The sequence below is a fragment of the Micropterus salmoides genome, unplaced genomic scaffold (genome assembly GCF_014851395.1).
Source record: "Micropterus salmoides isolate LMB-PRFRI ecotype aquatic unplaced genomic scaffold, ASM1485139v1 Ms_hic_scaffold_2, whole genome shotgun sequence".
Taxonomy (NCBI): domain Eukaryota; kingdom Metazoa; phylum Chordata; class Actinopteri; order Centrarchiformes; family Centrarchidae; genus Micropterus; species Micropterus salmoides.
Genome location: NW_024041150.1, coordinates 19041539 through 19066808, shown reverse-complemented (window position 1 = coordinate 19066808; position 25270 = coordinate 19041539). Strand labels below are relative to the sequence as shown.

Here is a 25270-nt window from a genome sequence, read left to right as displayed (position 1 = left end):
CTCCGTTGCAGCCGCCACACGTTCCCAACCTCCACTACTTGCCGCAAGATGCACGGCAACGCATGAGACATCCACCAGGCTGGGTGTCGAATCCTCTGTGTCCAGACAACAGAAGCGGGCAGGGACACTGTGCCTCCGAACCACAGGCCCACCAGCGAGGTCTCTGCATTACTCAACTCGTTGAACTTGGACATCAGATGCGGTTGTTAGCCCAGGCTGGTTTACAGTAGGCCACGTTGCTCTGTCCACAAAGTTTGAATTTGGACCGGCGCACTGATGAACATCACCAGAGAGGAGCAGACAGAGTGTAATGATAAAATGGTTGCTTGTGTGGTATTTGGCTTGGTAAGGTTGTTGAGTCTCATGTTGGCATGAGTAGATGAATGCATTAATCACAGCATTTTTTCCATAAAACCTAATACCTTGATTGTAGTTTAAAATGATAGATGTAGAGAAGTCGATCTTGTCACAGATATAATTTATATAAAGAGGCGGACCTGTGTCTAAAAACATTAAAATAAAACTAGGCTAAAAACGCAACCAGCGCAACTGACATGCCTGCTGCCATCTTAAGAATCTTACTCGCGAACCGAGTGTGAAGAAAAATAGGAGCAAGTAAAGTGCCTACACTCTGTGGGAAATCACCAGTCAGCACAATGACCGAGAAGAATAAAAGAAAAAGAACTGGATAAGATCAGAGCGGAAGAGGGTCATTCACTGAAGCCACCAAGAGTATGGAAAGAAAGAAGGAGCAAAAGGATCAGAAAAGGAATGGAGACAATCAGCATGTGATCTGTATGGACAAGAAGCGATATTTGGCATACATTGCCATGATAGTCAACTGTGCTGTGGAAATAAACGTAGGCTAAATCACAGAGGATTAATATGGTGTTGGATGCTGCAAGCAGATTCTTTGACATTGTGGGTATATCAGGAGTGGAGATAGACATTACACAGAGGGAAGGATTTGAAAAAAATTACTCTCCAGACATTGTATGGACAGTTTTTGAATTCTCTGGGTGGACACTACTTCGTTGTTTTTTGCACTGGGAGACTGTTTCATCCAGTAGGTGGCAGTATGCATCTTTAAAAGTCATGGTTGCAATCAGCTTTCGCCGACTTGATAGTCTAACGTGAGGTGCAGGTTTAAAGACATCCAATATATTACATTACATTAGCTGCTATCATTATATTTGTTTATTTATTTGTCCTGTTTGTTTCTCATGTACTTGTTTTGTTTTATTATAACCTGTACTCCCTGTTTTGTTGTCTGTCAAGTACTATTGGATTAATAAAGCTATCGGGGGGAAAAAGACTCGGCGCCTTCAGCTGCCTTGCTCTTGCGAGGTTTTAATGTTCTACATTAAGAGAACACTGTTTCTACATTAAGAGAACACTGTTTATCAAATAAAGGAGTTAAATTGTGGAATAGTTGCTGTAATGAGTTTAAACAAGCCACGTCTATTTTTCAGTTTAAAAATATCTACAAGAGAATAACATTGGAAAAATATTTATGAAAATTAATTAAATAGGCTTGTTTCTGGTGTGGACAATGGTCCACTAATGTGTTACTGTTAATTTTATGAACAGATGTTGTCATTAATGAGTTGCATTTATGATTCTAAAGTTAAGGGCAGGCACAATAAGCTTTAGCTTCTGCCTGCACCTGGTCATCTATAGTGTTTATGTTTTGAATGATTTGATTGAATGATCTGTAAATGACCAAACCGAAATAAATGAAATGAAAATGAAAATGAAATGTCATGTGACATGGTGACGTTTTACAGCGCCGGTGAAAGTTGGACACAATTTTTAACCAGCGTGCCTTGTGCCTAGTCTAGCATGCATCACGTTTAATGCGCAGCGCTGCTCTGCGCATTAAAGCGCTGACTTAACGTGATGCATGCTGGACTTAAAGTTGGAACCACAGTATTGCCTGGTCTTGCGGCATTTTTCTTGGCAAATGTTTGTGTTTGTGTTTGTGTGTTTGCATTATGTTACAGTCTAGATTATAGTAAGTAAGTAAATACTTGTATAAAATAATATTGTGTAATATGGAAAATGACCTGTATGGGGCAAGTGGTGAGCAAACCCACTTTGTCACACCTTGTGACATTTAAACATTTTTCTTATTCCTTGTTCATGTAATTAAGTTAACTTCCTGTTGACTTTGTTTCTTGTTTTCAGTACATCTTCCTAAAACATCTCTGACTCAGTACTGCATATACTGTACTGTGTGTATTTCTGCAAAAGACAAAGATAGAAGATATAGAGTCCAACTTATGAGACAAAAAATGTCAGTGGTTGAACTGGTACTTTTTTATTATTGTCAGTGTGAAACAGTGAACACCAATTTATTGAGGCAGGGTGAAACTTGATCTGACAAGCTGACAAGCTGATAGACAAAGTGTTAAGGCACTAAACAAAAAATCCAGCATGCCATAGAGCACTACTTGTTTCCATGCTCTGGGGTCATGATACAGTGTACTTGGCTAGCATACAAAAATCCCATCATCGAGAAAAAGGTTTTGTAAAATCCCACAGTACAGCTGAATCCACCTGATGCACACTGCTTCTTTGTTGTTCACTGTAAAACATGCTTTATAAAAAAAGTAAGTAGTAAAAAACTGAATATGCTTTGTTTTAGGAACCCGTCAGTTTTACTTTGAGGCTACGCCACTGAACTGGACTGAAGCTCAGAGCTTCTGCAGACGGGTCTACACTGACCTGGCCACCATAAGAACCCCAATTGACGCCAATGCTGTATTCAGGACCACAAGGAGCTACAGAGGCAAGTATTGGAAACATATACAGAACATAAACATAAGGTATATAATCATATACATACACAACAGCTTATTTTGATTAGATGAAAGTATAAAATATATTATGGAATGTAAAAGAACAACAAAGACCCTTTGCGAAAAATAGAGGAGACACATAATTTAAGGGATTTTCAGTTTATTCATCTACATTTTAAGTCAATTCTGCAACAATTTTAATTCCAGATATTATATAATGAACATCTGTTTGAACAGGCAAGGCTTGGATAGGCCTCTATGGCGACAGATGGAGATGGTCCCTGAGTAACAACAGCTTCTATGGTGAAGGAGAGACAGAGTTCAGAAACTGGGCCCCTGGATATCCCTACAATCCTTACGGACAACAGAACTGTGTGGTGCTTCAAAGCTTTTACTATTACTATTACTATTACTATTACTATTACAATTACTACTCTTTCTTGGATTACAATGGAAAGTGGTGGCACGTTCATTGCAACAACCAACAAAGATTTGTGTGCTACAACGGTGAGTTTTTTTATAGCATAAATATAAACAGGAAGCTAAATGGAATTTCTGCATAGCACATTGTTAATAACTTCTCTTCATCAATATATTTCCAGGTAAAGTAAATGGCACATCATCCTTTGTAAAAGTCGACACACCTTTGAATTGGACTGAAGCTCAGAGATACTGCAGGGAGAATTACGTCGATCTAGCCAGGTACAGTGTGCGCTGATGAAGACTCCAACACATACAATAGTTCAGTACTGAAGCAACTACTTAACAACTACTATCTGTTCTGTTGATGAAACTCGGCTTATTCAGTATTGTGACGGTCAGTGTTGGGCAAGTTACTCAGAAATTGTAATATATTACTTACCTTAAAAAAGTAATAATATTATTTTACTTATTACTGGGTGATAAATGTAACTAGTTATGTTACTCGTTAAGTTACTATATTACTTTCACTACCACCACTTTGCATCTTTTCCATTCTTCCTTTCGCTTCTTGGCTAACAGCTGACTTGAACAACAAAGTCCAGTGCGCTGACCTGCAGCACCAAATGCATTACTGCCAAACACTGGTGACAGATTGATTGAATCCTTTTCTTCCTGTCTGTTAATTTAGTACTATTATTTTTTTACTGTAATGAGTTACATAATTTTCATCCTTATTGTTAAGACTGTGATGCACTTAGACCTCAGTCATGATGTAATGTATGATGATAATAATTACAAGCCTTATTTGGAATAGAAGTATAGTAACATAGTTATAGTTAGTTTGAAGGTGATTATATTGCACTGATTTTAATTAACAGCTACATTGTCACGTGACCAAATCCTTACATAATCTCATAAACTACAATATTATATTTCCCAACAATCACTAACAATGCACTGCAGTGTTGGACTTTCTTCTTTCTTTTATGTTTACCTTTTCAGTTATACTCAACTCACCCATGATGTGTATATGCTGCTGTTTCTCTTGCAGTATACGAAATCGGGCAGAAAATTACATCATCACAAAGCTGACAGCTGGTGACGCTGTGTGGATCGGTCTGTACTTGGATCAACTGTGGTCTGATGGGAGCACGTCTCTGTTTCAAAACTGGGCCTATGGGCAAACAGATAGCACAGCACAGTGTGTCACCACAGTGTTCAGAAACTCAGGACTGTGGTCAGATGATAACTGCTCCCTCTCTTTTCCGTTCATCTGCTACTCAACAAGTAATGCATCTTATTTCTACTCACATACTGTAAAGAGATTCATTGTTGCATTTAGGCAGTTTACATTATAAATTATAAATCCTTTAACATCAGATTCACACTGAATTTAGATTTGTATACACGTCTGTTGAAACAAGAATGCTGTAGTTAAAAGTTCTTCTGCTAAATGCTGTTGTGGTGTCCGAACAATAATGCTGCGATGATGTGTTGAGAAGAAATCCGCTTGACACTGTTCTTGATTATAAAAGTTTATTACACCAAAGAATTCAGCATCAATTACAAGCTCTGCAGCAGCTTGGAGAGTGACCCAGCCCGATGGCCACTTTGTCTCTCTGTACATCGAACACAGCTTATATAGGACACGTTTAGGTATCTGCTAAATACCATATAAGGGCACAGTCCCTTCATACACACTAATCTCTACTCCCCCTAACACTGGGTCAGAGGTCAAATTCCATAGGAGGGTTCACTCTTTGCACACCCATCAATCATTACTCCCCCTTAAGAGTTCACTGTGCCTCTCTCCAGCTGCAGAGTATTATTTTAAACTGTAATGGTCAAATGCACATATGTTATACACCACACTGTTCAGAAGATTATATACAGCAGATAAACCTGCGCAAATCTAGTGATCAAGTTGTAAGCAGGACAGTATTGGAGCAATTACATTTCTATAGAAATGACTTTATTGTCAGTAAGGTGAATATCTGCGATCTATAAAAACAGACACAAAACCTCCAAAATCAACAAAACAACAAAAACCAAGGTTACAATGTGTTAATCCTAGTCCTATAAGCACAGGTGGACTCGCGTACTACCTCCTCCAATCAGGCGCACTCGCCCACAGTAATTGCACTGTGCACATAGCCAACCAAAAGGATGCTGCTAAATAGCCTCAGTATCCAAACACCTCTTCAGCAGATGGTGTCAGAGCAGCAGGGTTCATCGGTAGAGGGCTCGGCCTGTGCTTATAGAACTAGGCTTACCCAGAGCCCTTTAAAGAGAGAGTTGTGTCATCTCCATTCACTCCAATGGACCAGTTTTTCACAGCAATGGCGGATCATGGAGCGTCTAAGTAGTTCCTGGAAGTTAGCATCAAATGCTAACACTAAAAGTAGTATACTAGCATATTATAAAATCTTCATAGTAAACATTAATTATATTATAGCAGTAGACTCTGCGAGGTGGAGGAGCAGTGATGCTAAAGAGTATTGAGTGGACCATGGTGAGAAAGAAAACAACACATGATTATACCATATATAAGAAATCATACCTAAAATGTTATAATATTTTCTCTCAGTGTCTGCATCCCTTCTTAGCTTATTTTCCACACAACAATTCAGGTTTATTTACCCAAATTAATACATAATAGTGGCTGAATGCACCATATTGGTGAACACTCAATTCTTACTGGATATGTTTACTGTAATTACATAATTACTTTGTAAAAATTCATATCACATCATCAAAGTTCCTGTGTGTGAGAACTGTGTGAAAAAATAAAAACATTCACTAACTAACAAACTATCTAGTAACTGATGCCAACATCAGCAGCAAAAGCTTTTAATGAAGTTCCAAAATGTAACAATCCATAACTCATAAATCAAACCTGTAGCCATTTACAAGAAAGGTTGACCAAACATTAAGCCAGTGATGTGTTCTTTCTTTGTGGAAAAAGGACATATTCACATATTTTTTGCTAGCCTTTTTACTGATTGTAAGTTTGCTCCTGTTGACCTGAGTCAATCATTTTTTCCTCCTCTCCATGTCAGCTGGGAAACCAAACATTCGTACTCCTTTTTCTGACCGACTGCAGCAGCATCTCCACACAGCACAATAAACTGTGCTGTAGACTATTGTAAGACAGTACACAGGCACAAACCACTTAACATGCAGTTTTCTGAGTTTATTGGAGATTTATTAAATTAATACATGACAATCATTGATAGTCACCTGTCTGTTGTATCTGAAGTCATAAAGAGTACATTAGTCATTAAGATCAATTAACCCTGGTACCATGGGATTACTAAAAGGAATGTTAGAAAGGTAAATCTGATCTGAATTTTTTAACATGTTTTCAAGAGGAACACACTTTCCAATGTAAGGTTAGCCAAAAAAATGTCCACAAGGTAGATGATTATAGCTGTTATTGTCAAAAAAATATATGTCTTCCTTTTTAAAAGTAGTAATGTAACTACATGCACGTGTCAGTGTGCTGCAGAAATATTGTAAATTAACACATTTATTGTATAAATTACCAGAAATCGCTTAAAATAGCCATTTTGTCGTTTCTCTCGCTCATTTTGAATTGCTCGACTAGGACTTCCAGGAACTATCTGCGGTCTCCATGAACCACGTTGGACCACCGTGGACCCCCGCTGACGCGACTCTCTTTTTACAGGGCTCTGGGCTTAACATATTGTAACCTTCGTTCTATTTCACAAAGGCTCCGCCCTCAGCTGGACTCTGTGGGTACAGTGGGTGGAGCCCAATGACTGTCCGCCCTAGCTGCGACAAGTTAAAATTCTACCACACCAACCTGGTCTGCCACAGGCCGTCCAAAGACCCAACCACCACATCACCTTAGTGAAAGGACGCTGTTGTGCAGCTCTCTTCCAGCACTTACCCTGCTGAAAAGCTCCGTGGACACTGCCACACTTGTGGTGGATTGTGCACAGATCGCCAAGAGTGGGTCACACATAGGCTTGGGAGATACACTCACAAAGACATCTGGCAAAGAGTATCTTGGACAGTACATCCAGCACTATCACTGAAATTGTTGATCAGTGCGTCAGATGGAGACTGTGCACTCTACATAGGATGTCAGAGCGCGCACTGGACACAACAGCTGCAGTTGATCCTCCCTCTGTCCAGCATGGGGTGGGGAACGATCTCCTTATGTTCTTAAGAACAAAGGAACAGTTCAGTCTCAACACAGCTGCACTGTGGTCACCACAAAGCACTATGCTGCTGGGGTGAACTAACAGGGCACACAGCTCACTCACCCTCTTAGCAGAGGAGAGGGCTAGCAGCAAGGCTGTCTTGGGAGATAGCATTTTCAGAGGACTGCTCATGGAGGGACGAGAAGGGGGGAACAGATACAGCACCTCTTCTAGCCGTGGAGCGTGTGCAAACACGTCCGTTTCCAGGGGCTGTCCTGGCTGAATATAGAGCCACAGCGGGCAGTGGGTGTTGCGCTGGCTGATAGATTTGCTCAATCACATCGGATTGCAGTCTCCACTCAGTTGGGGGCCGCCTCTTAGCATGAGATTGGCTCCTCTGTTCTCATGCCCTCATGCCATGCACCTTTGGCACTGTCCCCAGTCCAAAAAAAAAACGAGCAGAGCGCATGCAAGAGTGGAACAAACACACAAACCACGGCCACGGGCGTGTAAATGGGGAGAAATACTCATGGCACATGAGTACAAGCACACACAGGGCTTATGTTGAGGGAACAGTAAGGACGGTTGTTACGTGGCAGTCACACTGGAGTGCATTTATGTCCACAGGAGAGCCCTGGCCTGAACCTTAAGTCTGTACCTGCTTGCCTATGTGTGCGTAATGTGTCCAGAATTGGCAGCGTTGGCATTGTGCTTGGTCTCCAGAACATTCAGTATCTAGTGCATCAGAGAAAACCCCGAAGCATCACATAGATAAAAACCGATAAGGTGCCTTGCTTGTGTCTGCTGCTTCCAATGCTTGCTGCAGGTGGGTGACTGCATCTTGAGGAGCGGCGTGAAGAGCCCATTGGGGCTGATGGGCCAGCAGCTCCTTTCTGATCTGCTCTGGCAGGTGGGACATGTGTAGCCACATGTTGCGCTGTAGGATCGTTAGTCATGCTATGATGTGCTCCTGAGCATCTGCTGCTGCAGTGGAAAGAGACAGGATGATCACTTCATGGCTATTCATGGTTAGTGACGTGTACAGTGGCCTGGTCTTGGGCAGAGAGCGGCAAAGTCCTATGAATTTTGAATTCATTACATATGTCTTGTAAAAAGCAGACTGTGATGTGGTTAGATATAAAATGTGACAACATTCTGGCTAATAAAAATGTGTATCTGTAATAACCATCTTAAGGTTTGTCAACAATTGGATACAAAATAGAGCAACCTTAACAGCCAGATAGAGCATGAATAAATTTTTCTCGCAAACCTGTTTGTTGATAAATTCATTCCCTTCTTTTCTTCTCTCTCAGCTCCTCCAAAAACAGAAGACTTCAGATCAATAGGACAAAATGAGACCAGTATCACTCTGCAGTGGAACAAAGTGAACAACAGCTTCAGCTTTATTCTCCAGTTTAATGGTGCAGAGATCAACATCACTGCACCAGATGGAGATGGACCAGTAACTTACACAGTCTCATCTCTCACTGCTGCAACTGAATACACATTCACTCTCTTCTCTGTGATTGAAAAACGTCAGAAGCAGTGGAGTAAACATTACTGCAGTTACCGGTAATATATGTCACTTTATTTCTATGCTCTGTATCTGCTTAGCGAGCCATCATCTGCTTTTCAGAGCACCGGTGTAAAACTAAGACGTATCTACTGGGTATAATATTCATTAAAGGAATGTGCTACTTAACAACATGCTCTTTATTGCATGTTAATTTAACTCAGCATTGTTTTGGCCAACACTGTAAAATATTTTTTACATTAAGAATGATTTATTTTTAAAACTTTTGTGATGTTGTGATTCTTCATTTATCATGGAGTACATCTCAGTTGTGATATAAAGTGTGATGGATATGACTACAGAATGTGACATCTGGATCCAGAAAAAACATTTTTAGTAATACAAAGAATTGTTTCACTTGCTCTGTTCCTGACAGACAGCCTTAAAAAGGTGGTATTATGCTCTTTTTCAGGTTCAAAATCCTATTTAGGTGTTGTACCAGAATAGGTTTAGATGGTTTTATTCTCAAAAAACACCATATTTTTTGTCATACTGCACATTGCTGCAGCTCCTCTTTTCACCCTGTGTTGAAGGCTTCGTTTTAGCTATGGAGTGATACATTTAGTCTCTAAATGATCTTTGTTGGGAGTTGCTAGTTAAGGACTACTAGCCACTCAGAAGCAGAGAAAGGCGGGTCAGCAAAAAAGAGGTAAACTGGTTCGATTCAGGCTAGTGATGTGCGATACCACTTAATTCCTATCCAATACCAAGTAATACCCAGGCTGGTATTACTGATACCAATACTTTTTACATATTTTATTTCTAGTTTAATGTGACCTCCCTCTCCCGTTTCTGTATTTATGACAGAAATAAGGAGTAGGCTGTGGCCTTACCAATTCAAAATAATAGCTGCATAATGACAAGACATCAAACTACTGTCATATTCTTTAATTATAATAAAAATCTTCTGCTCAGAACTGCCACTTCATGACATCATCATATTATTTTGACTTAATCTCAGATGTTTAGCGAAGTTTGCAGTGTTGCTAAAGTATTTCACTGTCTTTGCACACACATCACACAGAGCGTCATTATTACCTTCACAGCTAAAATACTGCCAGACGTGACAGCTTTTACAGTCGGCCAGAGTCAGTATTCAATCGCGGGAAATGTAAAGGGCTGCAGCAGCTCACTTCAAGGAAGCTCCGTCACAGAGCCGTAGTGCATCAACCGAGTAGCCTATGATTCGACCATCCTGGTAACAGTAAGATACTTATGATAAAACACTCACTCACTCCAAATTACTGAGTTTAGATATCAATCATTTTATATGAGCATTGATCCTAGAGCAGGAATCATTGGTATCAGAACTATCTATACTTTAGGATCGATCCGCACATCACTACTGTAGGTTACATGTTGACGACCAGGTTGGCAACATGGACTGGAGCAAGAGTTTCAGAGTGGTGAGTTATAAATCTGTAACAAATGTATCGTTCATTCATAAAGTTTTAACTGAGCTCTGTCTCTACATCACAGTGACAACTTTATGTCCACTGACTGCCTGGAGGGTAGCTAGTGTTTGGAAGGGAGAGGAGAGGTGTGTGCTGCAGCTCAGTGGTTTTCCACCGGTGTTTTTGAGGGTGTGTCAGACTAGTCGCTCAGCGAGCATTATGACACGTATTTTCATTGTGACATCACAAGAAAGGGAAGTAAAGGCTGGACTACAAACCAGCTGTTTTCAGGCCGTTCAGAGCAGCGTTTCCTGTGGGAGATGGGAACTCCCTTTGGGCTGGACTTTGGGCTTTTTCACTTTGCAAACCTATTACATGCACAAAAAAGATATAACTCAATAAAGGAGAGGGAAAAAGCCAAAAACCATAATACCACCTCTTTATTTTTTATCAATGTGAACCATCTTTAACTATTGGAGGGAACATTTTCACTTTTACTGAGAGTCATTAGTTAATTAATACTTGTTTCACTGCTCTTTTTGTCTCAGCTCCTCAAAATGCTGAAAGATTCAGATCAACAAGACAAGATGTCACCAGTATCACTCTACAGTGGAACAAAGTGAACAACAACGTCAGCTATATTCTCCTTTTTAATAGTGCAGAGATCGATATCACTGCACCAGATGGAGATGGACCAGTAACTTACACAGTCTCATCTCTCATTGCTGGAACTACATACACATTCACTCTCTACTCTGTGTTTGAAAACGCCAGAAGCAGTGGAGTGAGCATTACTGCAGTCACTGGTAAGATGTTTGACTTCATTAATGTGTATTTAACCAGGCGTATTACTTTGGAAGCTACTGGACAGTAAATGGTAATTACCAGCAGTAGTAACATTTTTGTTATTTCTGTATATAATTAAGTCAACTTTATGTTTATTGCGCCTTCAAACAGACATTGTTAACATAACTTTAACATGTCTTTATTTTTACTTATTCTCTTTTTTGTATAAATTAAACATTTCCTCACATTTTCAGTTATGATACTGACTTATTTTTAAGAGATATTTACAAAGTATCAATTCTTAAAAAATATAAAATAAAAAAATATAAAATAAAAAAATATTAAAATATTCTTCTTTCCATGTAATCAAAACATCTTATTAAAACATCTCTGACTCTACTGTACTGCATATACAGTGTGCATTTCTGTGACTGAGACAAAAAGTACAACTTAAGACAGAAAATGTTTAAAATGACACAGAAAATGTCAGTGGTTGAACTGGTTCTTTTTTTATTCTCAGTGGTAACCAGTAAACACCAATTTAATGAGGGAGACTGAAACTTGATCTGACTCAAGCTGATATACAAAGTGTGAAGGCACTAAACATTAAATCCAGCACGGCATAGAGCAGGGGGATTCTATTAAAAGAGGTTCAAAGAGGTGCAGGTAGAGACAATTTCCTGAAGCAAAGGTTCGGAACATCATAACCACTAACTTGATCGGTAATTATACCTGTTTATTTTTTTTTTATCTCAGTAACGCACGTTACAACACGTTTTGACCCGAAATTAAGCGGTGGTTGTTTATTCTTTATACTTCACCAATACCGAAAACCATTTCAGCACCAGAAAAACAAAATAAAATCCATGAGTGAAATAGTAGGCCTAATGTTATTTCCACTTGCGGGGATTCATTGAGAGCTCGGCACCCAGAGAGCAGCCACGGGGAAAACATACAAACTCCACACAGAAAGGCCGGGGCAACCGGGGTTTGACAACCTTCTTGCTGTGAGGCGACAGTGTAAACCACTGCACCACCAGCTATGACAATATGACCGCTAGTCTGTTGCGTTGCGATGGAGAGAAACTGAGTGGATCTGTTCACACTGATTTTAATAGCAGAAAGCTTATTATAATGTTCATTGGTATCAATCTTAACACTTTACTGAAAACATGTTTTACGTTATGATATTCCACCACTGGCACACCATCGAGCCTATCATTGCTGGTCCCTGCTCCGACAGGAGTCCCTTATTTTTCTGTGTTGAAGGTGGCAAACCTACCATCTAGTGACCTCTGGCATAGAGCACTAATTGTTTTACCTGCTCTGTAGTTATGATACAGTGATTTCTGCGTAATGAGGAAATATGAATATGAGGAAAATGTATTGTAAAACCCCACAGTATAGCTGAACCCACCTGATGCATACTGCCTCTTCATGTTCACTGTAAATAATTTAATATGCTTTGTTTTAGGGACTCGTCAGTACTACTTTGAGAATACGGCACAGAACTGGACTGAAGCTCAGAGCTTCTGCAGACGGGTCTACACTGACCTGGCCACCATAGAAACCCAGACTGATGCCTTTGCTGTAATCTGGACCACACCAAGCTACAGAGGCAAGTTCTAAATATTGAAAACATATACAGAACATAAACATAGTGTGTATGTACTGTATGTACAATCGTACACATTCATCTATAATTTAAGTCAATTCAGCAACAATTTTAATTCCAGCTGTTATATAATGAACATCTGTTTGAACAGGCAAGGCTTGGATAGGCCTCTACGGTGGGGGCTGGAGATGGTCCCTGAGTAACAGCAGCTTCTATGGTGAAGGAGAGACAGAGTTTAGAAACTGGGCTCCTGGACATCCCTATAGTCCTAACGGACAACAGAACTGTGTGGTGCTTCAAAGCTATTACTATTACTATTACTACTTCTATGACTACAATGGAAAGTGGTTGGACATTAATTGTAACTACCCATTCTACTCTGTGTGCTATAACGGTGAGTTTTCTTATAGCATAAGAACAAAAAGCTAAATAGAATTTCTGCATAGCATATAATAAAAACTTTTCTTCATCAATATATTTCCAGGTTCAGTAAATGGAACATCAACCTTTGTAAAAGTCGACACACCTTTGAATTGGACTGAAGCTCAGAGATACTGCAGGGAGAATTACGTCGATCTAGCCAGGTACAGTGTGCACTGATGAAGACTCCAACACATACAATAGTTCAGGACTGAAGCAACTACTTAACAACTACTATCTGTTCTGTTGATTCAGCTAATTCATTGTATTGTGACAGTTGATTGAATCCCAAATAGATTGGGAAATCAACTGTTTTAATTTATCTTTTTTTTATCATTTGAATCCTTCTCTTCCTGTCTGTTGATTTAGTAATATTATTTTTTAACTGCTTCGAGTTATATATTTTTCATCCCTAGTTTCATGACTGTGTGGCTCTTGAATGGATGGATAAGCAGTATTAGGAATAGAAGTATAGTAACATACCTTAGTTTTAAGGTGACTGATTTAGATTTTAAGATGTTAACAGCTATGTTGTCACTTGACCAAATCCTTAAATAATCACACAATGTACAATATTATATTTCCCAACTGGGGGTGCAGCGATTACCGGACGGCACTATTATTATTATATGACGGATCACCTGTTCTACAACTTGCTGTTAAAAGGTCGCTGCTAAAAGCTCAAATAACTGCATCAAATTTGATGCAGCACCAAGTAAATGTAATTCATAATAACTTTAACGTGGCAAGTTGATTGGGAATTAAGTATCAAGGTGTCACTTACAATCGATGCCATAGAGGTGAGAGTCCAGCTTTCAGTGCAATGTAAACAAACAAAGCCGGTGTAACCTTTCAGACCCACTGCAACAACAGCACTGCTGCACTATGAGACCCATTATTTTCAAAGGCTTGCACATGGCATGCGGTCAAAGTAGTTGAACTTTTGCGCTGAGCAGCTTCCTCGCAGTGCAAATCACTTCTTTGAAGAAGTAGTCCTCTTAAAACCTAAAAGTTAGGCTTTGTATGATAATATGCCAGGTGTAAAACACTAACATAACATCAGGAGCTTATAGACTAACAGTTAAATGCATTTCAGTTAGTAATAACACTGCATGACAGATGTTCTCAGTGTCTTTCTGTCATTTTCACAAAAACTTATATGTATAGATGATGTGACGGAAAGGCAAGAACAGTCACCTCACCCAGATTTGAATCTGGGTTTACAGGGTACCAAACATGCAACTTGACCGCAACACCAAAGGCTTATTGGTATGGCATTAACAGCGCAGACTCAACCGTAGTGACAGTGGTCCGTCACAGACGAGAGTTGATGACAATAACAGTTCAGTTCATTACGCTCCTTAATAACTTCACTTATCCCTGGCGGATAAGTGAAGTTAGTATTCCCCCTAATAATACTTACATATTATAGAAATATAATTGTTAATGTAATTAAACATTAACTCCCTTGTGAAAGAGACTGTGTCTCAATGGGACATTTCCTGTATAAGTAAAGGTTTATATATAAACTTAAGTCATTACTAATGTTGTGAAATTAATTAATGCATGTTAATCATGATAAATGTGAAACCGTGATTATTCTTCTGACTATAATCATACCAACAAAATCTGTTATCTTTTACCTCTTCAGTTATATTCAACTCACCCTTGATGTGTATATACTACTGTTTCTCTCTCAGTATACATGATCAGACCGAAAATGATGTCATCAGAAACCTGGCTGCTGGGGACTCTGTGTGGATCGGTCTACACTTGGAACAACTGTGGTCTGATGGGAGCACCTCTCTGTTTCAAAACTGGGCCTATGGGCAAACAGACAGCACAGAGCAGTGTGTCACCACAGTGTTCAGTAACTCAGGACTGTGGTCAGATGATAACTGCTCCCTCACTTTCCCGTTCATCTGCTACTCAACAAGTAATGCATCTTATTTCTACTCACATAGAGATTCATTTCTGCATTAGAACAATGTTCTTCTGCTAAATGCTGCTCAGAATAACATACTATCTATAGCAGATAAACGTGTGGAAATCTAGTGATCATGTTGTAAACAGCACAGTAACATACATTTATCTTCCTAAAGAAAATTACTTTCTTGTCTGTAACGTTAATGTTTGCTATGTATAAAATGTTCTCAAAAGACACAAAATCACCCAAATCAAGTCAAATAAAATGAAAACTCTGATTGCAGAAATCTGCTATTGAAATGAATGTTTCAGAACAAGAAAAACAACAAATACCATAAAAAGTTTTATTATTCAAAACATCAACCATCTATACTTACTTACTTATATGTTTCTCATCAGTATAATTCTGTTTAAACTGAGAAATAGCGATCATGTCAGTGATAATGTCAACATGCCACACATAGACAAACAACCAGTCACACTCACACCTAAGGACAATTTTAGGGTCACCAATTAACCTAGTCCGCATGTCTTTGGACGGAAGGAGGAAGCCGGCGCATGCGGAGAGAATTAAATAAAATTTATTTATTATAAACAAAAGAGCAGGTCTAGACCGTACTCTGTGATGTTATTTACAGAAGCCCAACAGTTCCCACCAAGAGCAAGCACTAGGCGACAGAGGCAAGGAAAAACTTCCTTTTAAGAGGCAGAAACCTCGAGCAGAACCATGGCTCAGGGTGGGCGGCCATCTGCCTCGACCGGTTGGGGGTGAAGGAGAGAGAGGGGAGAGAGAGAGAGAGGGAGAGAGAGAGAAAGAAAGAGAGGGATGGAAGGAGAGAGAGAGGGGAGGGAGGCAGCCTACACAATATACACACAGAGGTACACACAGTGAAGATAATGTTGCTATAGACTAAATGAAAAATGGTACAGATATTTATAATAGTGTTAATGGTAACAATCGTAATGTTAATGATTATAATTACAATAATAACAATAAGACTAGCAACAATAGTCGTTGCAGCAGAGGGTGAGCAGGAACACGGGGGCAGGAGGTGACCCGCAACCACAGATCCAGACTCCACAGCTCCAGAGCCAGAAAACCTGCAGGAAGTGATAGGAGAGAGGAGAGGGACGAGAAAGCACAAGACTACCAGAAAGGGGAGAAGTTGTGTTAGTAACATGCAATAATGGGATGAGGTTGCATACAGAGGGAGAGAAAGTAGAGGAGAGAGGAGCTCAGTGCATCATGGGAAATCCCCCGGCAGTCTAGGCCTATAGCAGCATAACTAAGGGATGGTTCAGGACTCACCTGAGCCAGCCCTAACTATAAGCTTTATCAAAGAGGAAAGTCTTAAGCCTACTCTTAAATGTGGAGATGGTGTCTGCCTCCTGAACCCAAACTGGAACCTGGTTCCACAGGAGAGGAGCTTGATAGCTGAACGCTCTGGCTCCTAGTCTACTTTTGGAGACTCTAGGAACCACAAGTAACCCTGCATTCTGGGAGCGCAGTGCTCTGGTGGGGTAGTAAGGTACTATGAGCTCTTTAAGATAAGATGGTGCCTGACCATTAAGAGCTTTGTAGGTAAGAAGAATAATTTTAAATTCTATTCTGGATTTTACTGGAAGCCAATGCAAAGAAGCTAAAACAGGAGAAATGTGATCTCTTTTCCTGGTTCCTGTCAGAACACGTGCTGCAGCATTCTGGATCAGCTGAAGAGTCTTAACGGACTTTTTCGAGCAGCCTGATAATAAAGAATTGCAGTAATCCAGCCTAGAAGTAACAAATGCATGGACTAGTTTTTTTGCATCATTTTTAGACAGGATTTTCGCAATACTACATAGGTGAAAAAAGGCGGTCCTTGAAATTTGCTTAATGTGAGACTTAAACGACATGTCCTGATCAAAGATAACTCCAAGATATTTAAGACTTCTCAGCAACCCTTATTGAAAAAAAAAACATATTGCAAATGTCAGAGGGTAACTTAGTTAATGCCATTGTTGTGTGAGGTCATTCAGCTGCTACTCTATGGAACGGCACTGTGTGTACACTTTTCAAAGAGTTTGTCATGAAACAAGCCTACATGAAGGCAGTATAGTTGACTGTTACAAGTTACGTAGGCTATGTAAGTTGAGTAAGCTATGCAAATAACATTACTTAACTTACATAAGTTAACTGGTGTATATATCATAGTTCTTTTAACCCAAACCATGATTTTTTCCTAAATCTACTTTTAGTGCTTAAATCTAACCAAATTGCGTTTAGCTGTGCCGTTTATATGTGATATTAACAACGTGCCACTTCAACAAGGCAACACTAAGAGATAGGCCTTTGAAAGTCTAACCAGACGTTGCATATTTATTGTTGCTAACTTGACCGTGGAGCCCTTGAAGTCAAAAAACGTCTCCTGGTTCTCTGGACTAATCAGAGGCAGATAAATAAAAGCAACAGGTTAATCTGTCTCACCTCATGCTGTGCGATGTACATTCAAAAGAAACTATGAAAGCATTACCTCCTTCATCAAACAGAGCCTAAAATAATAGCAAAAGTAGGGTTTCCACTGCTGTGTATATTTTAGCTCTGGGGCTTTACCCAGGAGCTACAAGTGTGACTGGGGAACATTTTATTGTATTTTGCTGATGTCCTGCTTCTCTACCTGAAGTTAAGTACTGAACTGGCCAACACATTGGCAAGAGGTGGTATTATGGTTTTTGGCTTTTCCCCTCTCCTTTATTGAGTTATATCTTTTTTGTGCATGTAACAAGTTTGCAAAGTGAAAAAGCCCAAAGTCCAGCCCAAAGGGAGTTCCCATCCCCCACAGAAAACTCTGCTCTGAATTGCCTGAAAACAGCTTGTTTGTAGTGTAGCCTTTTCTTCCGCTTTTTTGTGATGTCACAAGTAAATACGTGTCATAATGCTCGCTGATACACTAGCCCGACATGCCCTCAAAAACACCGGTGGAAAACCACTTAGCTGCAGCACACACCTCTCCTCTCCCTTCCAAACACTAGCTACCCTCCAGGCAGTCAGTGGACATAAAGTTGTCACTGTGATGTAGAGACAGAGCTCATTTAAAACTTAATGGATGAAAGAGACTTTTGTTACAGATTAATAACTCACCGCTCTGAAACTCTTGCTCCAGTCCATGTTGCCAACCTGGTCGGCAACATGTAGCCTACAGCTGAATCAAAGCTGGTTACTGTCTTTTCGCTGCTTCTGATTGGCTAGTAGGCCTTAACTAGGAACTGCACATGTGCAACTCCCAACAAAGATCATTTAGAGACAAGATGCATCACTCCATAGCTAAAACGAAGCCTTCAACACAGGGTGAAAAGAGGAGCTGCAGCAATGTGCAGTATGACAAAAATATGGTGTTTTTTGAAAATCAAACCACGTAAACCTGTTCTGGTACAACCCCTGAATTTGAACCTGAAAATGAGCATAATACCACCTCTTTAAACTCCTTTACTTCCCCATGGTTACTGTCCAACTTAAAGTACCATGAATTTTAAATTCTTAATTTATTGTTCATTACATATGTCTTGTCAAACACACTGTGATGTGGTTAGGTATAAAATGTGACATTCTTGCTAATACAAACATCTACTGTATCTCCCATAGCCACCACTGGGTTTTCTTAACAATGGAATACAAAATGTAGCAACCTTAACAGTCATGGAGTATTAATAATTATTACGAAAACTTGTTTGTTGATAAATTCATTCCCTTCTCTTCTTCTCTCTCAGCTCCTCCAAAAACAGAAGACTTCAGATCAATAGGACAAAATGAGACCAGTATCACTCTGCAGTGGAACAAAGTGAACAACAACATCAGCTTTATTCTCCAGTTTAATGATGCAGAGATCAACATCACTGCACCAGCTGGAGATGGACGAGTAACTTACACAGTCTCATCTCTCACTGCTGCAACTGAATACACATTCACTCTCTTCTCTGTGATTGAAAACGTCAGAATCAGTGGAGTAAACATTACTGCAGTTACCGGTAATATATGTCACTTTTATCAATGTGGGGACACAAAACAAACCATCTTAAACTCTTAGAGATTAATCCATTTTTCACTGCTCTTTTTGTCTCAGCTCCTCCAAATGCAGAAAATTTCAGATCAACAGCACAAGATGAGACCAGTATCACCCTGCAGTGGAACAAAGTGAACAACAACTTCAGCTTTATTCTCCAGTTTAATGATGCAGAGATCAGCATCACTGCACCAGATGGAGATGGACCAGTAACTTACACAGTCTCATCTCTCACTGCTAGAACTACATACGTATTCACTCTCTACTCTGTGTTTGAAAACGCCAGAAGCAGTGGAGTGAGCGTTATTGCAGTCACTGGTAAGATGTTTGACTTCATTAATGTGTATAACATTTTAATCTTGCAACTTGGGAAGCTACTGGACAGCTATTATTATTTACCAGTAGCAGTAGTTTTTTTTCTTGTTACATTTGAACATTTTTCATACAACTGACGTTTGTCTTGTCTGATTTTCATGAACAAATTATCAATTCATTTAAAAATATTCTTCTTTCCAAAACATCTCTCACTCTGCCTACTGCAACAAAAGGGCCATGTAAGTATATCCATTTGTTACATTTATTACATGGTCTGAACCTTTGCCTCGAGTGCATTAGCTTGATTGTTATTGACATCCTTTTCAAAGCTATATTATTTTTTCATCTTTTACTATGTGTTTACTTCAACTGTTGCTGCTTATATTTACATAAAACCAGAGAATACATTATTGTTTTAGGGCTGGGCACGTTAACGCGTTATTATTGCGTCAACGCATTAATTAATTAATGCCGACAATTATCACACATTAACACAGTTTCTATTATTAGGCTATTATTTTGAAAGTGCGTTGCTCACTGGCTCTGAATACACATACAGTCATAGGAGGGCTGGGATGCTGATCATCCTGCAATTCACCCACCCAAACAAGCAGCGGAGGGAGGCTTCAGCAGACTTCGCTGGATGCAGAGTGTTGGAGAAGTAGATAAACAAAAGCAAGACAAGCGATCAAATGCCTTACATAAGTGGACACACTGCATACTGATTAGTATTGGGGAAGGTGTCGGTCTTAGGAAAGTTAAAATCACAATGTAGTCGCTTGGCCCCGTGAGGTTGCTCTTTGCTCCAGTGATCAGACACAGCACTCCGCAAGTGAACGGCAGGTGCTCTATGGACAGTAACAATGGCAACGGCTTCTGTGTGCTACACAGCTGTAGCCTGTTTAACTTAAGTTACAATTATAATGTTACATAACTTTACCTGATAGGCCTTCATCTTGTTTTACGGGGATGCTCTGCCATGCGAATTCCTTTCTGTTGATGTCCTATTCAGTGAACAATAATAGATTCTGGAAACTCACAAACTCCAGATCAGTCTCTCTTCCTGTGATTTGTGTTTCGTAGTACAAGTACAAGCTGATGAAAGACAGTATTTATGGTTATTATGGTTATTATATTTCAAAGCATGTTGAATAGTGAGCTATAATAATGAAATCCATTATCATGTAGATTCTTCTATGTAACATGTTGTGTATTTATGTCAACAGATTATGTTCTTGCCCTGAACGTGAAATTAGAGTTGTTGACTCAGCTGTCAGACTCGGAGTTGCAGAGTGTGTTGCAGCAGGAGGTGAGACTAACAGCTGTTACAGGTTTTTTTTCAATGTTATGAATAGTTTGTTGTCACTTTTAATTCAAATAATCTACAAACTATTTTGTTCAGTTTTAACAATGTTTTTTTTTGTGTGTGTTTGTGTGGCTTTTTTTTAATAAAGGCCTTGAGACGATACGGATTGTCGCCACAGTTGTCCTTGAAAGTGTTGAGACGTAAGATCAGGACATCAGGACCGATTCATTGAAGGAGGATGGATCTGCAAGTTATTTAGACTTTCCACATTTTGAATTGCTTTCCTTGATGTGAATAATAAAAACTGATGATAGGAAAGACATTTTATCAGATCTTAGTGAAATGTAGTTTGACCCCATTATTCTGCTTTGTATTTACTTATACTAGTACTACTACTTAATACTTCTAATGTTATGAGGATAACTTGTTGTATGTATTGCTACTGCTACTACTACATTGTAAAAGATATGCTCCTTCTCCCGCATTAAAAAAATCCAGAAGCCATAAATATGCAAACGTCTTTCATTTGGAAAGTTGAACATATATTAAACTCAGAATCAAGGTGAACACAGAGAAGCGAGGAAGATATAGCAAGTTAAAAAATTTGTGACAGGTTGGACCTCAGGCTGGAATTACAACAGGGAGTGAATGAGAAACGACTGAGACTTTCCTATCAATTAAGGTTCAAAGCTAAAACTCTAAACCTCCACTGAACAAGATTTTGCCATTTGAGTGAGAAAAGGCATGTGGCTACATTTTGGTGCCTTTTTTGTGCTTATGGAGATAAATATACACAACTGGCAGCAGTTTACAAAACAAAATCTAGTCCTAAAAATTAATATAAAATTCAACTGAAACACCATCGATATTTTATGCAAATTTTGGGAGGATACCTGTGAATCATCAGCACATTCGTTAAAGTCACCACTTACAATTAAAAGGGAGTTTGAATACTTCTGTAAGAGTTCATTTAATTTTGAAACTATGTGGGAGAAAAGCCCTTTGTTCAGAGAGCGTGAGTTGTGACCATAAACATTGCATACAATGAAGAATGCATTATCCTGCCTAATAACAATAGTTAACCATCTGCCATCATCATCTGCAGTTTTTTGGCACCTGCTCCCTTTGGCTCTCTTCCAAACAGCAACATGGATGCGGCAGAGTGCAAACAGAATAATGACAGATCTGACAGACCATCCTGTTTTTTAGGGCCGACACAATGGACAATGTCAACACCCTCCTCCAGGTATTCCCGTAGCCCTAGAGCAACTTTTCCAATCACATTAATCACTACCTTTTTCACATCCTCGTTGGCCTCCTCTTTCAGCCCGTGCAGCTTTAGCGCCCATCTCCATCTATAACGCTTGCATTTGGCGACTCCTTCCCTCAGGAATCTGTTTTCTTTTTTCCGATTTTCAATCTCTTGTTTCGTGTTTTCCAGTACTTCTTTATGGTGCTCAACGTCCATCACAAGTAAAGGAGAGTTTCTCAATTTGCGTAGAGGTTCTTGTTTTCAGTTCAATGTGCGAAATTTTAATGGAATGAGTTGTCGAGTTGTTTGGCCAGTTCACCACAAATTTTGGCTAAATCTTGGATAGCAGCCAAAATGTCTGCGTGGCCACTCTCCTCGCTGTCACCATTACCATTACTGCGCTCGCAGTTATGAGGTGAAATGAAAAGAATGTCAACTGTGTCCTCTGGGTTAACGTCAAGTTTATTCGATACATCTTCTTTACCTGAGTCTTCCATAGAAGCTTCCGTGTTACTGACGTGAGATTTGAAAATAGTTTCTCAATACATTTGCAGCAAACCCACTCTTTTTCAATAAAGTTATGAATAATAATATTTTAAATATTATTTCATAAGTCCTCGTTTTGGGGGCACCACCTGAGTAACCTACTGTCCGCCCAAGGTCTCAGGACGCCTTGGGTATGGTTCTAATAATTACACAATTATTCACTAGTGATAAGTTAGTTAATAATTGCTAATCGTTTTGAATCAGTTTAATCAATCAGTCAGTCTCATATCAAAGTCGTGAATCCTCTGTCCAGTGACCTGGATTTAAACAGTACACACACACAGTTCCTGTGATTAAGGTGAAATTTCTTAACTAACTAATGTGAATACACAGTGAGGTTAAATATATCAAAGACATACAACAATAATGATTAAACAAACAGAATGCAATCAATGAGCGTAAGAGAGTTCAATGTGAGTCTAGTTGGTCTATTGTGGGAAAGGATTTGATTCTAAGGGAGCAAGATAACTTATGAACGCAAGTTATATGATCATAACTAAGGATTAAGGATCATGACTAAGGATTAAAGGCTAAAGGATTAAAGATAAAGGACATCACCTCGACCATAGAATGTAAGTTGCTTTGCCTTACTACTTGCAGTTTCTCAGCCGGATGGTGTTCGGACGGCCCCACGACTAGTTAGCGCTTGGGTCCTTGGTGTGCACAGTTTCAGCGGCTTGGCACGCCAGGGCCGGCTTTTTACTAGCAGGTTTGTCCTGGAGGTCCGTCCTAGTGGGCTTGTGGTTGAAGAAAACTTGCAGTGATAGGCCGTTAGCCTGGCTTGGTTCATAGTTTGATGTCCTCAGTGTTACTAGTGTAACCCATGTGGCTGGGTCTGAACTTTGGTGGGAGCGGCGGAAGTTAATTTGACTGAAATAAAGCTTAAAAGGGAACTTGGTTATTCCTGATTTCAAAGTTGTGTGGCTTAAACGGTCTGATTTTAACAAACAAAACAAAAGAAAGTAAATTCAACAAAGGTTTGCGTGAATATGGCTAAGTACGTTGCTGGAAGACAAAGAATATTTGTCTGCCCAAACAGCACTTGGGAGTGGAGCAAACCTTTCACCCCTCTCTTTCTCTCAGGGAGAGACACAGAGAGATTCTGGGTTCTTCCTTTTAGGCATAAAATAATTAAACCAACACTGGCTGATTCACTACACTATCAAGCCGTCATTTAACCAGTTTCAAGTCAAACAAATTAGGTTGTGTTATCAAAAACCTCCACTTTTCTGACGAAGAGTTTAAAACAGCCTCCTCAGACCAGCGCCATCTTGGCCTCCCCCACGGACCTGTATTGTAAAAGCGCAGTGATTTTGGGTAAGAAGCGTGTGTAACTTCATGTGTGAGAAGCGTACGTAACTTGATGTAAATAAGGGTTTAATAACGTAAAGGGAACAATTTACGTCACAGACAATTCAATGTTATTTAGACAATAAAAAATTGGAACCAATTATAATACTACACACTATAATAAATGATAAAACAATGTTTTTTAAAGTAGAAAACAACACTTAACGCCGCCCATTGTGTGACGTTGTTGAACCAGGGAATCCATGTGTCCACCACAACAAATGAGCCTCATTGACATTGTATAGGTTTTGTTTCTGTGGTGCCAACACATAATTTTAACACATTATTACCACCACGTAAATCAGGGTTAAGGGGTCGTGTACATTTCACGTATTTCTGTGAGATCAGGTTGATTATGCATCAAGGCCTAATGGTGGAGGAGTTATTCCTAATTCATTTTGGGCATTTTTCCAGGATATAGGTGTCTGTTTCCAACATTACTCAAGTACTACACTTACGTACAAACTTGTGCTTGTAAATAAGTATTTTATTTTCATTCCACTTTCTACTTCTACTCCACTACATCTCAGAGGTAGAGGTTGTACTTTTCAATTCACTATATTTATCTGATAACTTCAGTTACTGCTTACTTCACAAAACACGCAAAACTTATAAAGACTTCATAAAATATATTTTGTTATAAATTATACTACCCAACATTTTGTAGTACAGCTGAGACGATTATTAAATTGACATTGAAATTAACTGACTGATAGACATTTTTAATGTAAAATCATTTCACGGTTTCACTACTGTGAAGATTTGCTGCTTTTCCTTTTAATTATTTAAATGTATTGGTAATTATTTTGAGGTTTGTACTGCTTGTTAGACAAAGCAAGCATTGTGAAGGTGTCATTTTGGGCTCTGCGTAATTGTGACGCCATTTCTCACTAATTTCAGAAATTCAATAATGGAGGAAATAATCAGCAGATTAATCCATAATGAAATTAATCATTAGTTGCACTCCTTTTACATTAATGGATAATGGTAATAATATTACATGATAGGATAACACTCTGGACTTTTTTCTGCAGCGACTACTTTTACTTTGCTGGTCCAGTGGATAGCACTGTGTTCTCCCCGTGTCTGCGTGGGTCTTCTCTGGGAGCTCGGGTTACCCCTGCTATAAAACACATGTCAGGTTCTCCGATCGGTGTCATTGACCAGACACTGATAAATATCTGGAGTGTGTCCTCGGATGCTGCACAGTGGCTGCCAACTGCTCCCTTGAGTGATGGGTTAAATGCAGAGAATGAATATCGCAACATGTACAGTGGGGAGAACAAGTATTTGATACACTGCTGATTTTGCAGGTTTTCCTACTTACAAAGCATGTAGAGGTCTGTAATTTTTATCA

The 25270-nt window shown here is 39.4% G+C and overlaps 1 protein-coding gene across 1 annotated transcript in view; it reads left to right on the top strand.

Moving 5' to 3' along the window:
• LOC119912223 overlaps positions 1-25270 on the top strand; it is a 359916-nt gene that overhangs the window by 121470 nt on the left and 213176 nt on the right. Inside the window, exons 12-16 of the mRNA XM_038731318.1 lie at positions 10909-11166; positions 12621-12764; positions 12913-13155; positions 13246-13345; positions 14882-15117. Of these exons, the coding sequence (XP_038587246.1) occupies positions 10909-11166; positions 12621-12764; positions 12913-13155; positions 13246-13345; positions 14882-15117 (981 nt within the window). The remainder of the gene's footprint in view (positions 1-10908; positions 11167-12620; positions 12765-12912; positions 13156-13245; positions 13346-14881; positions 15118-25270) is intronic.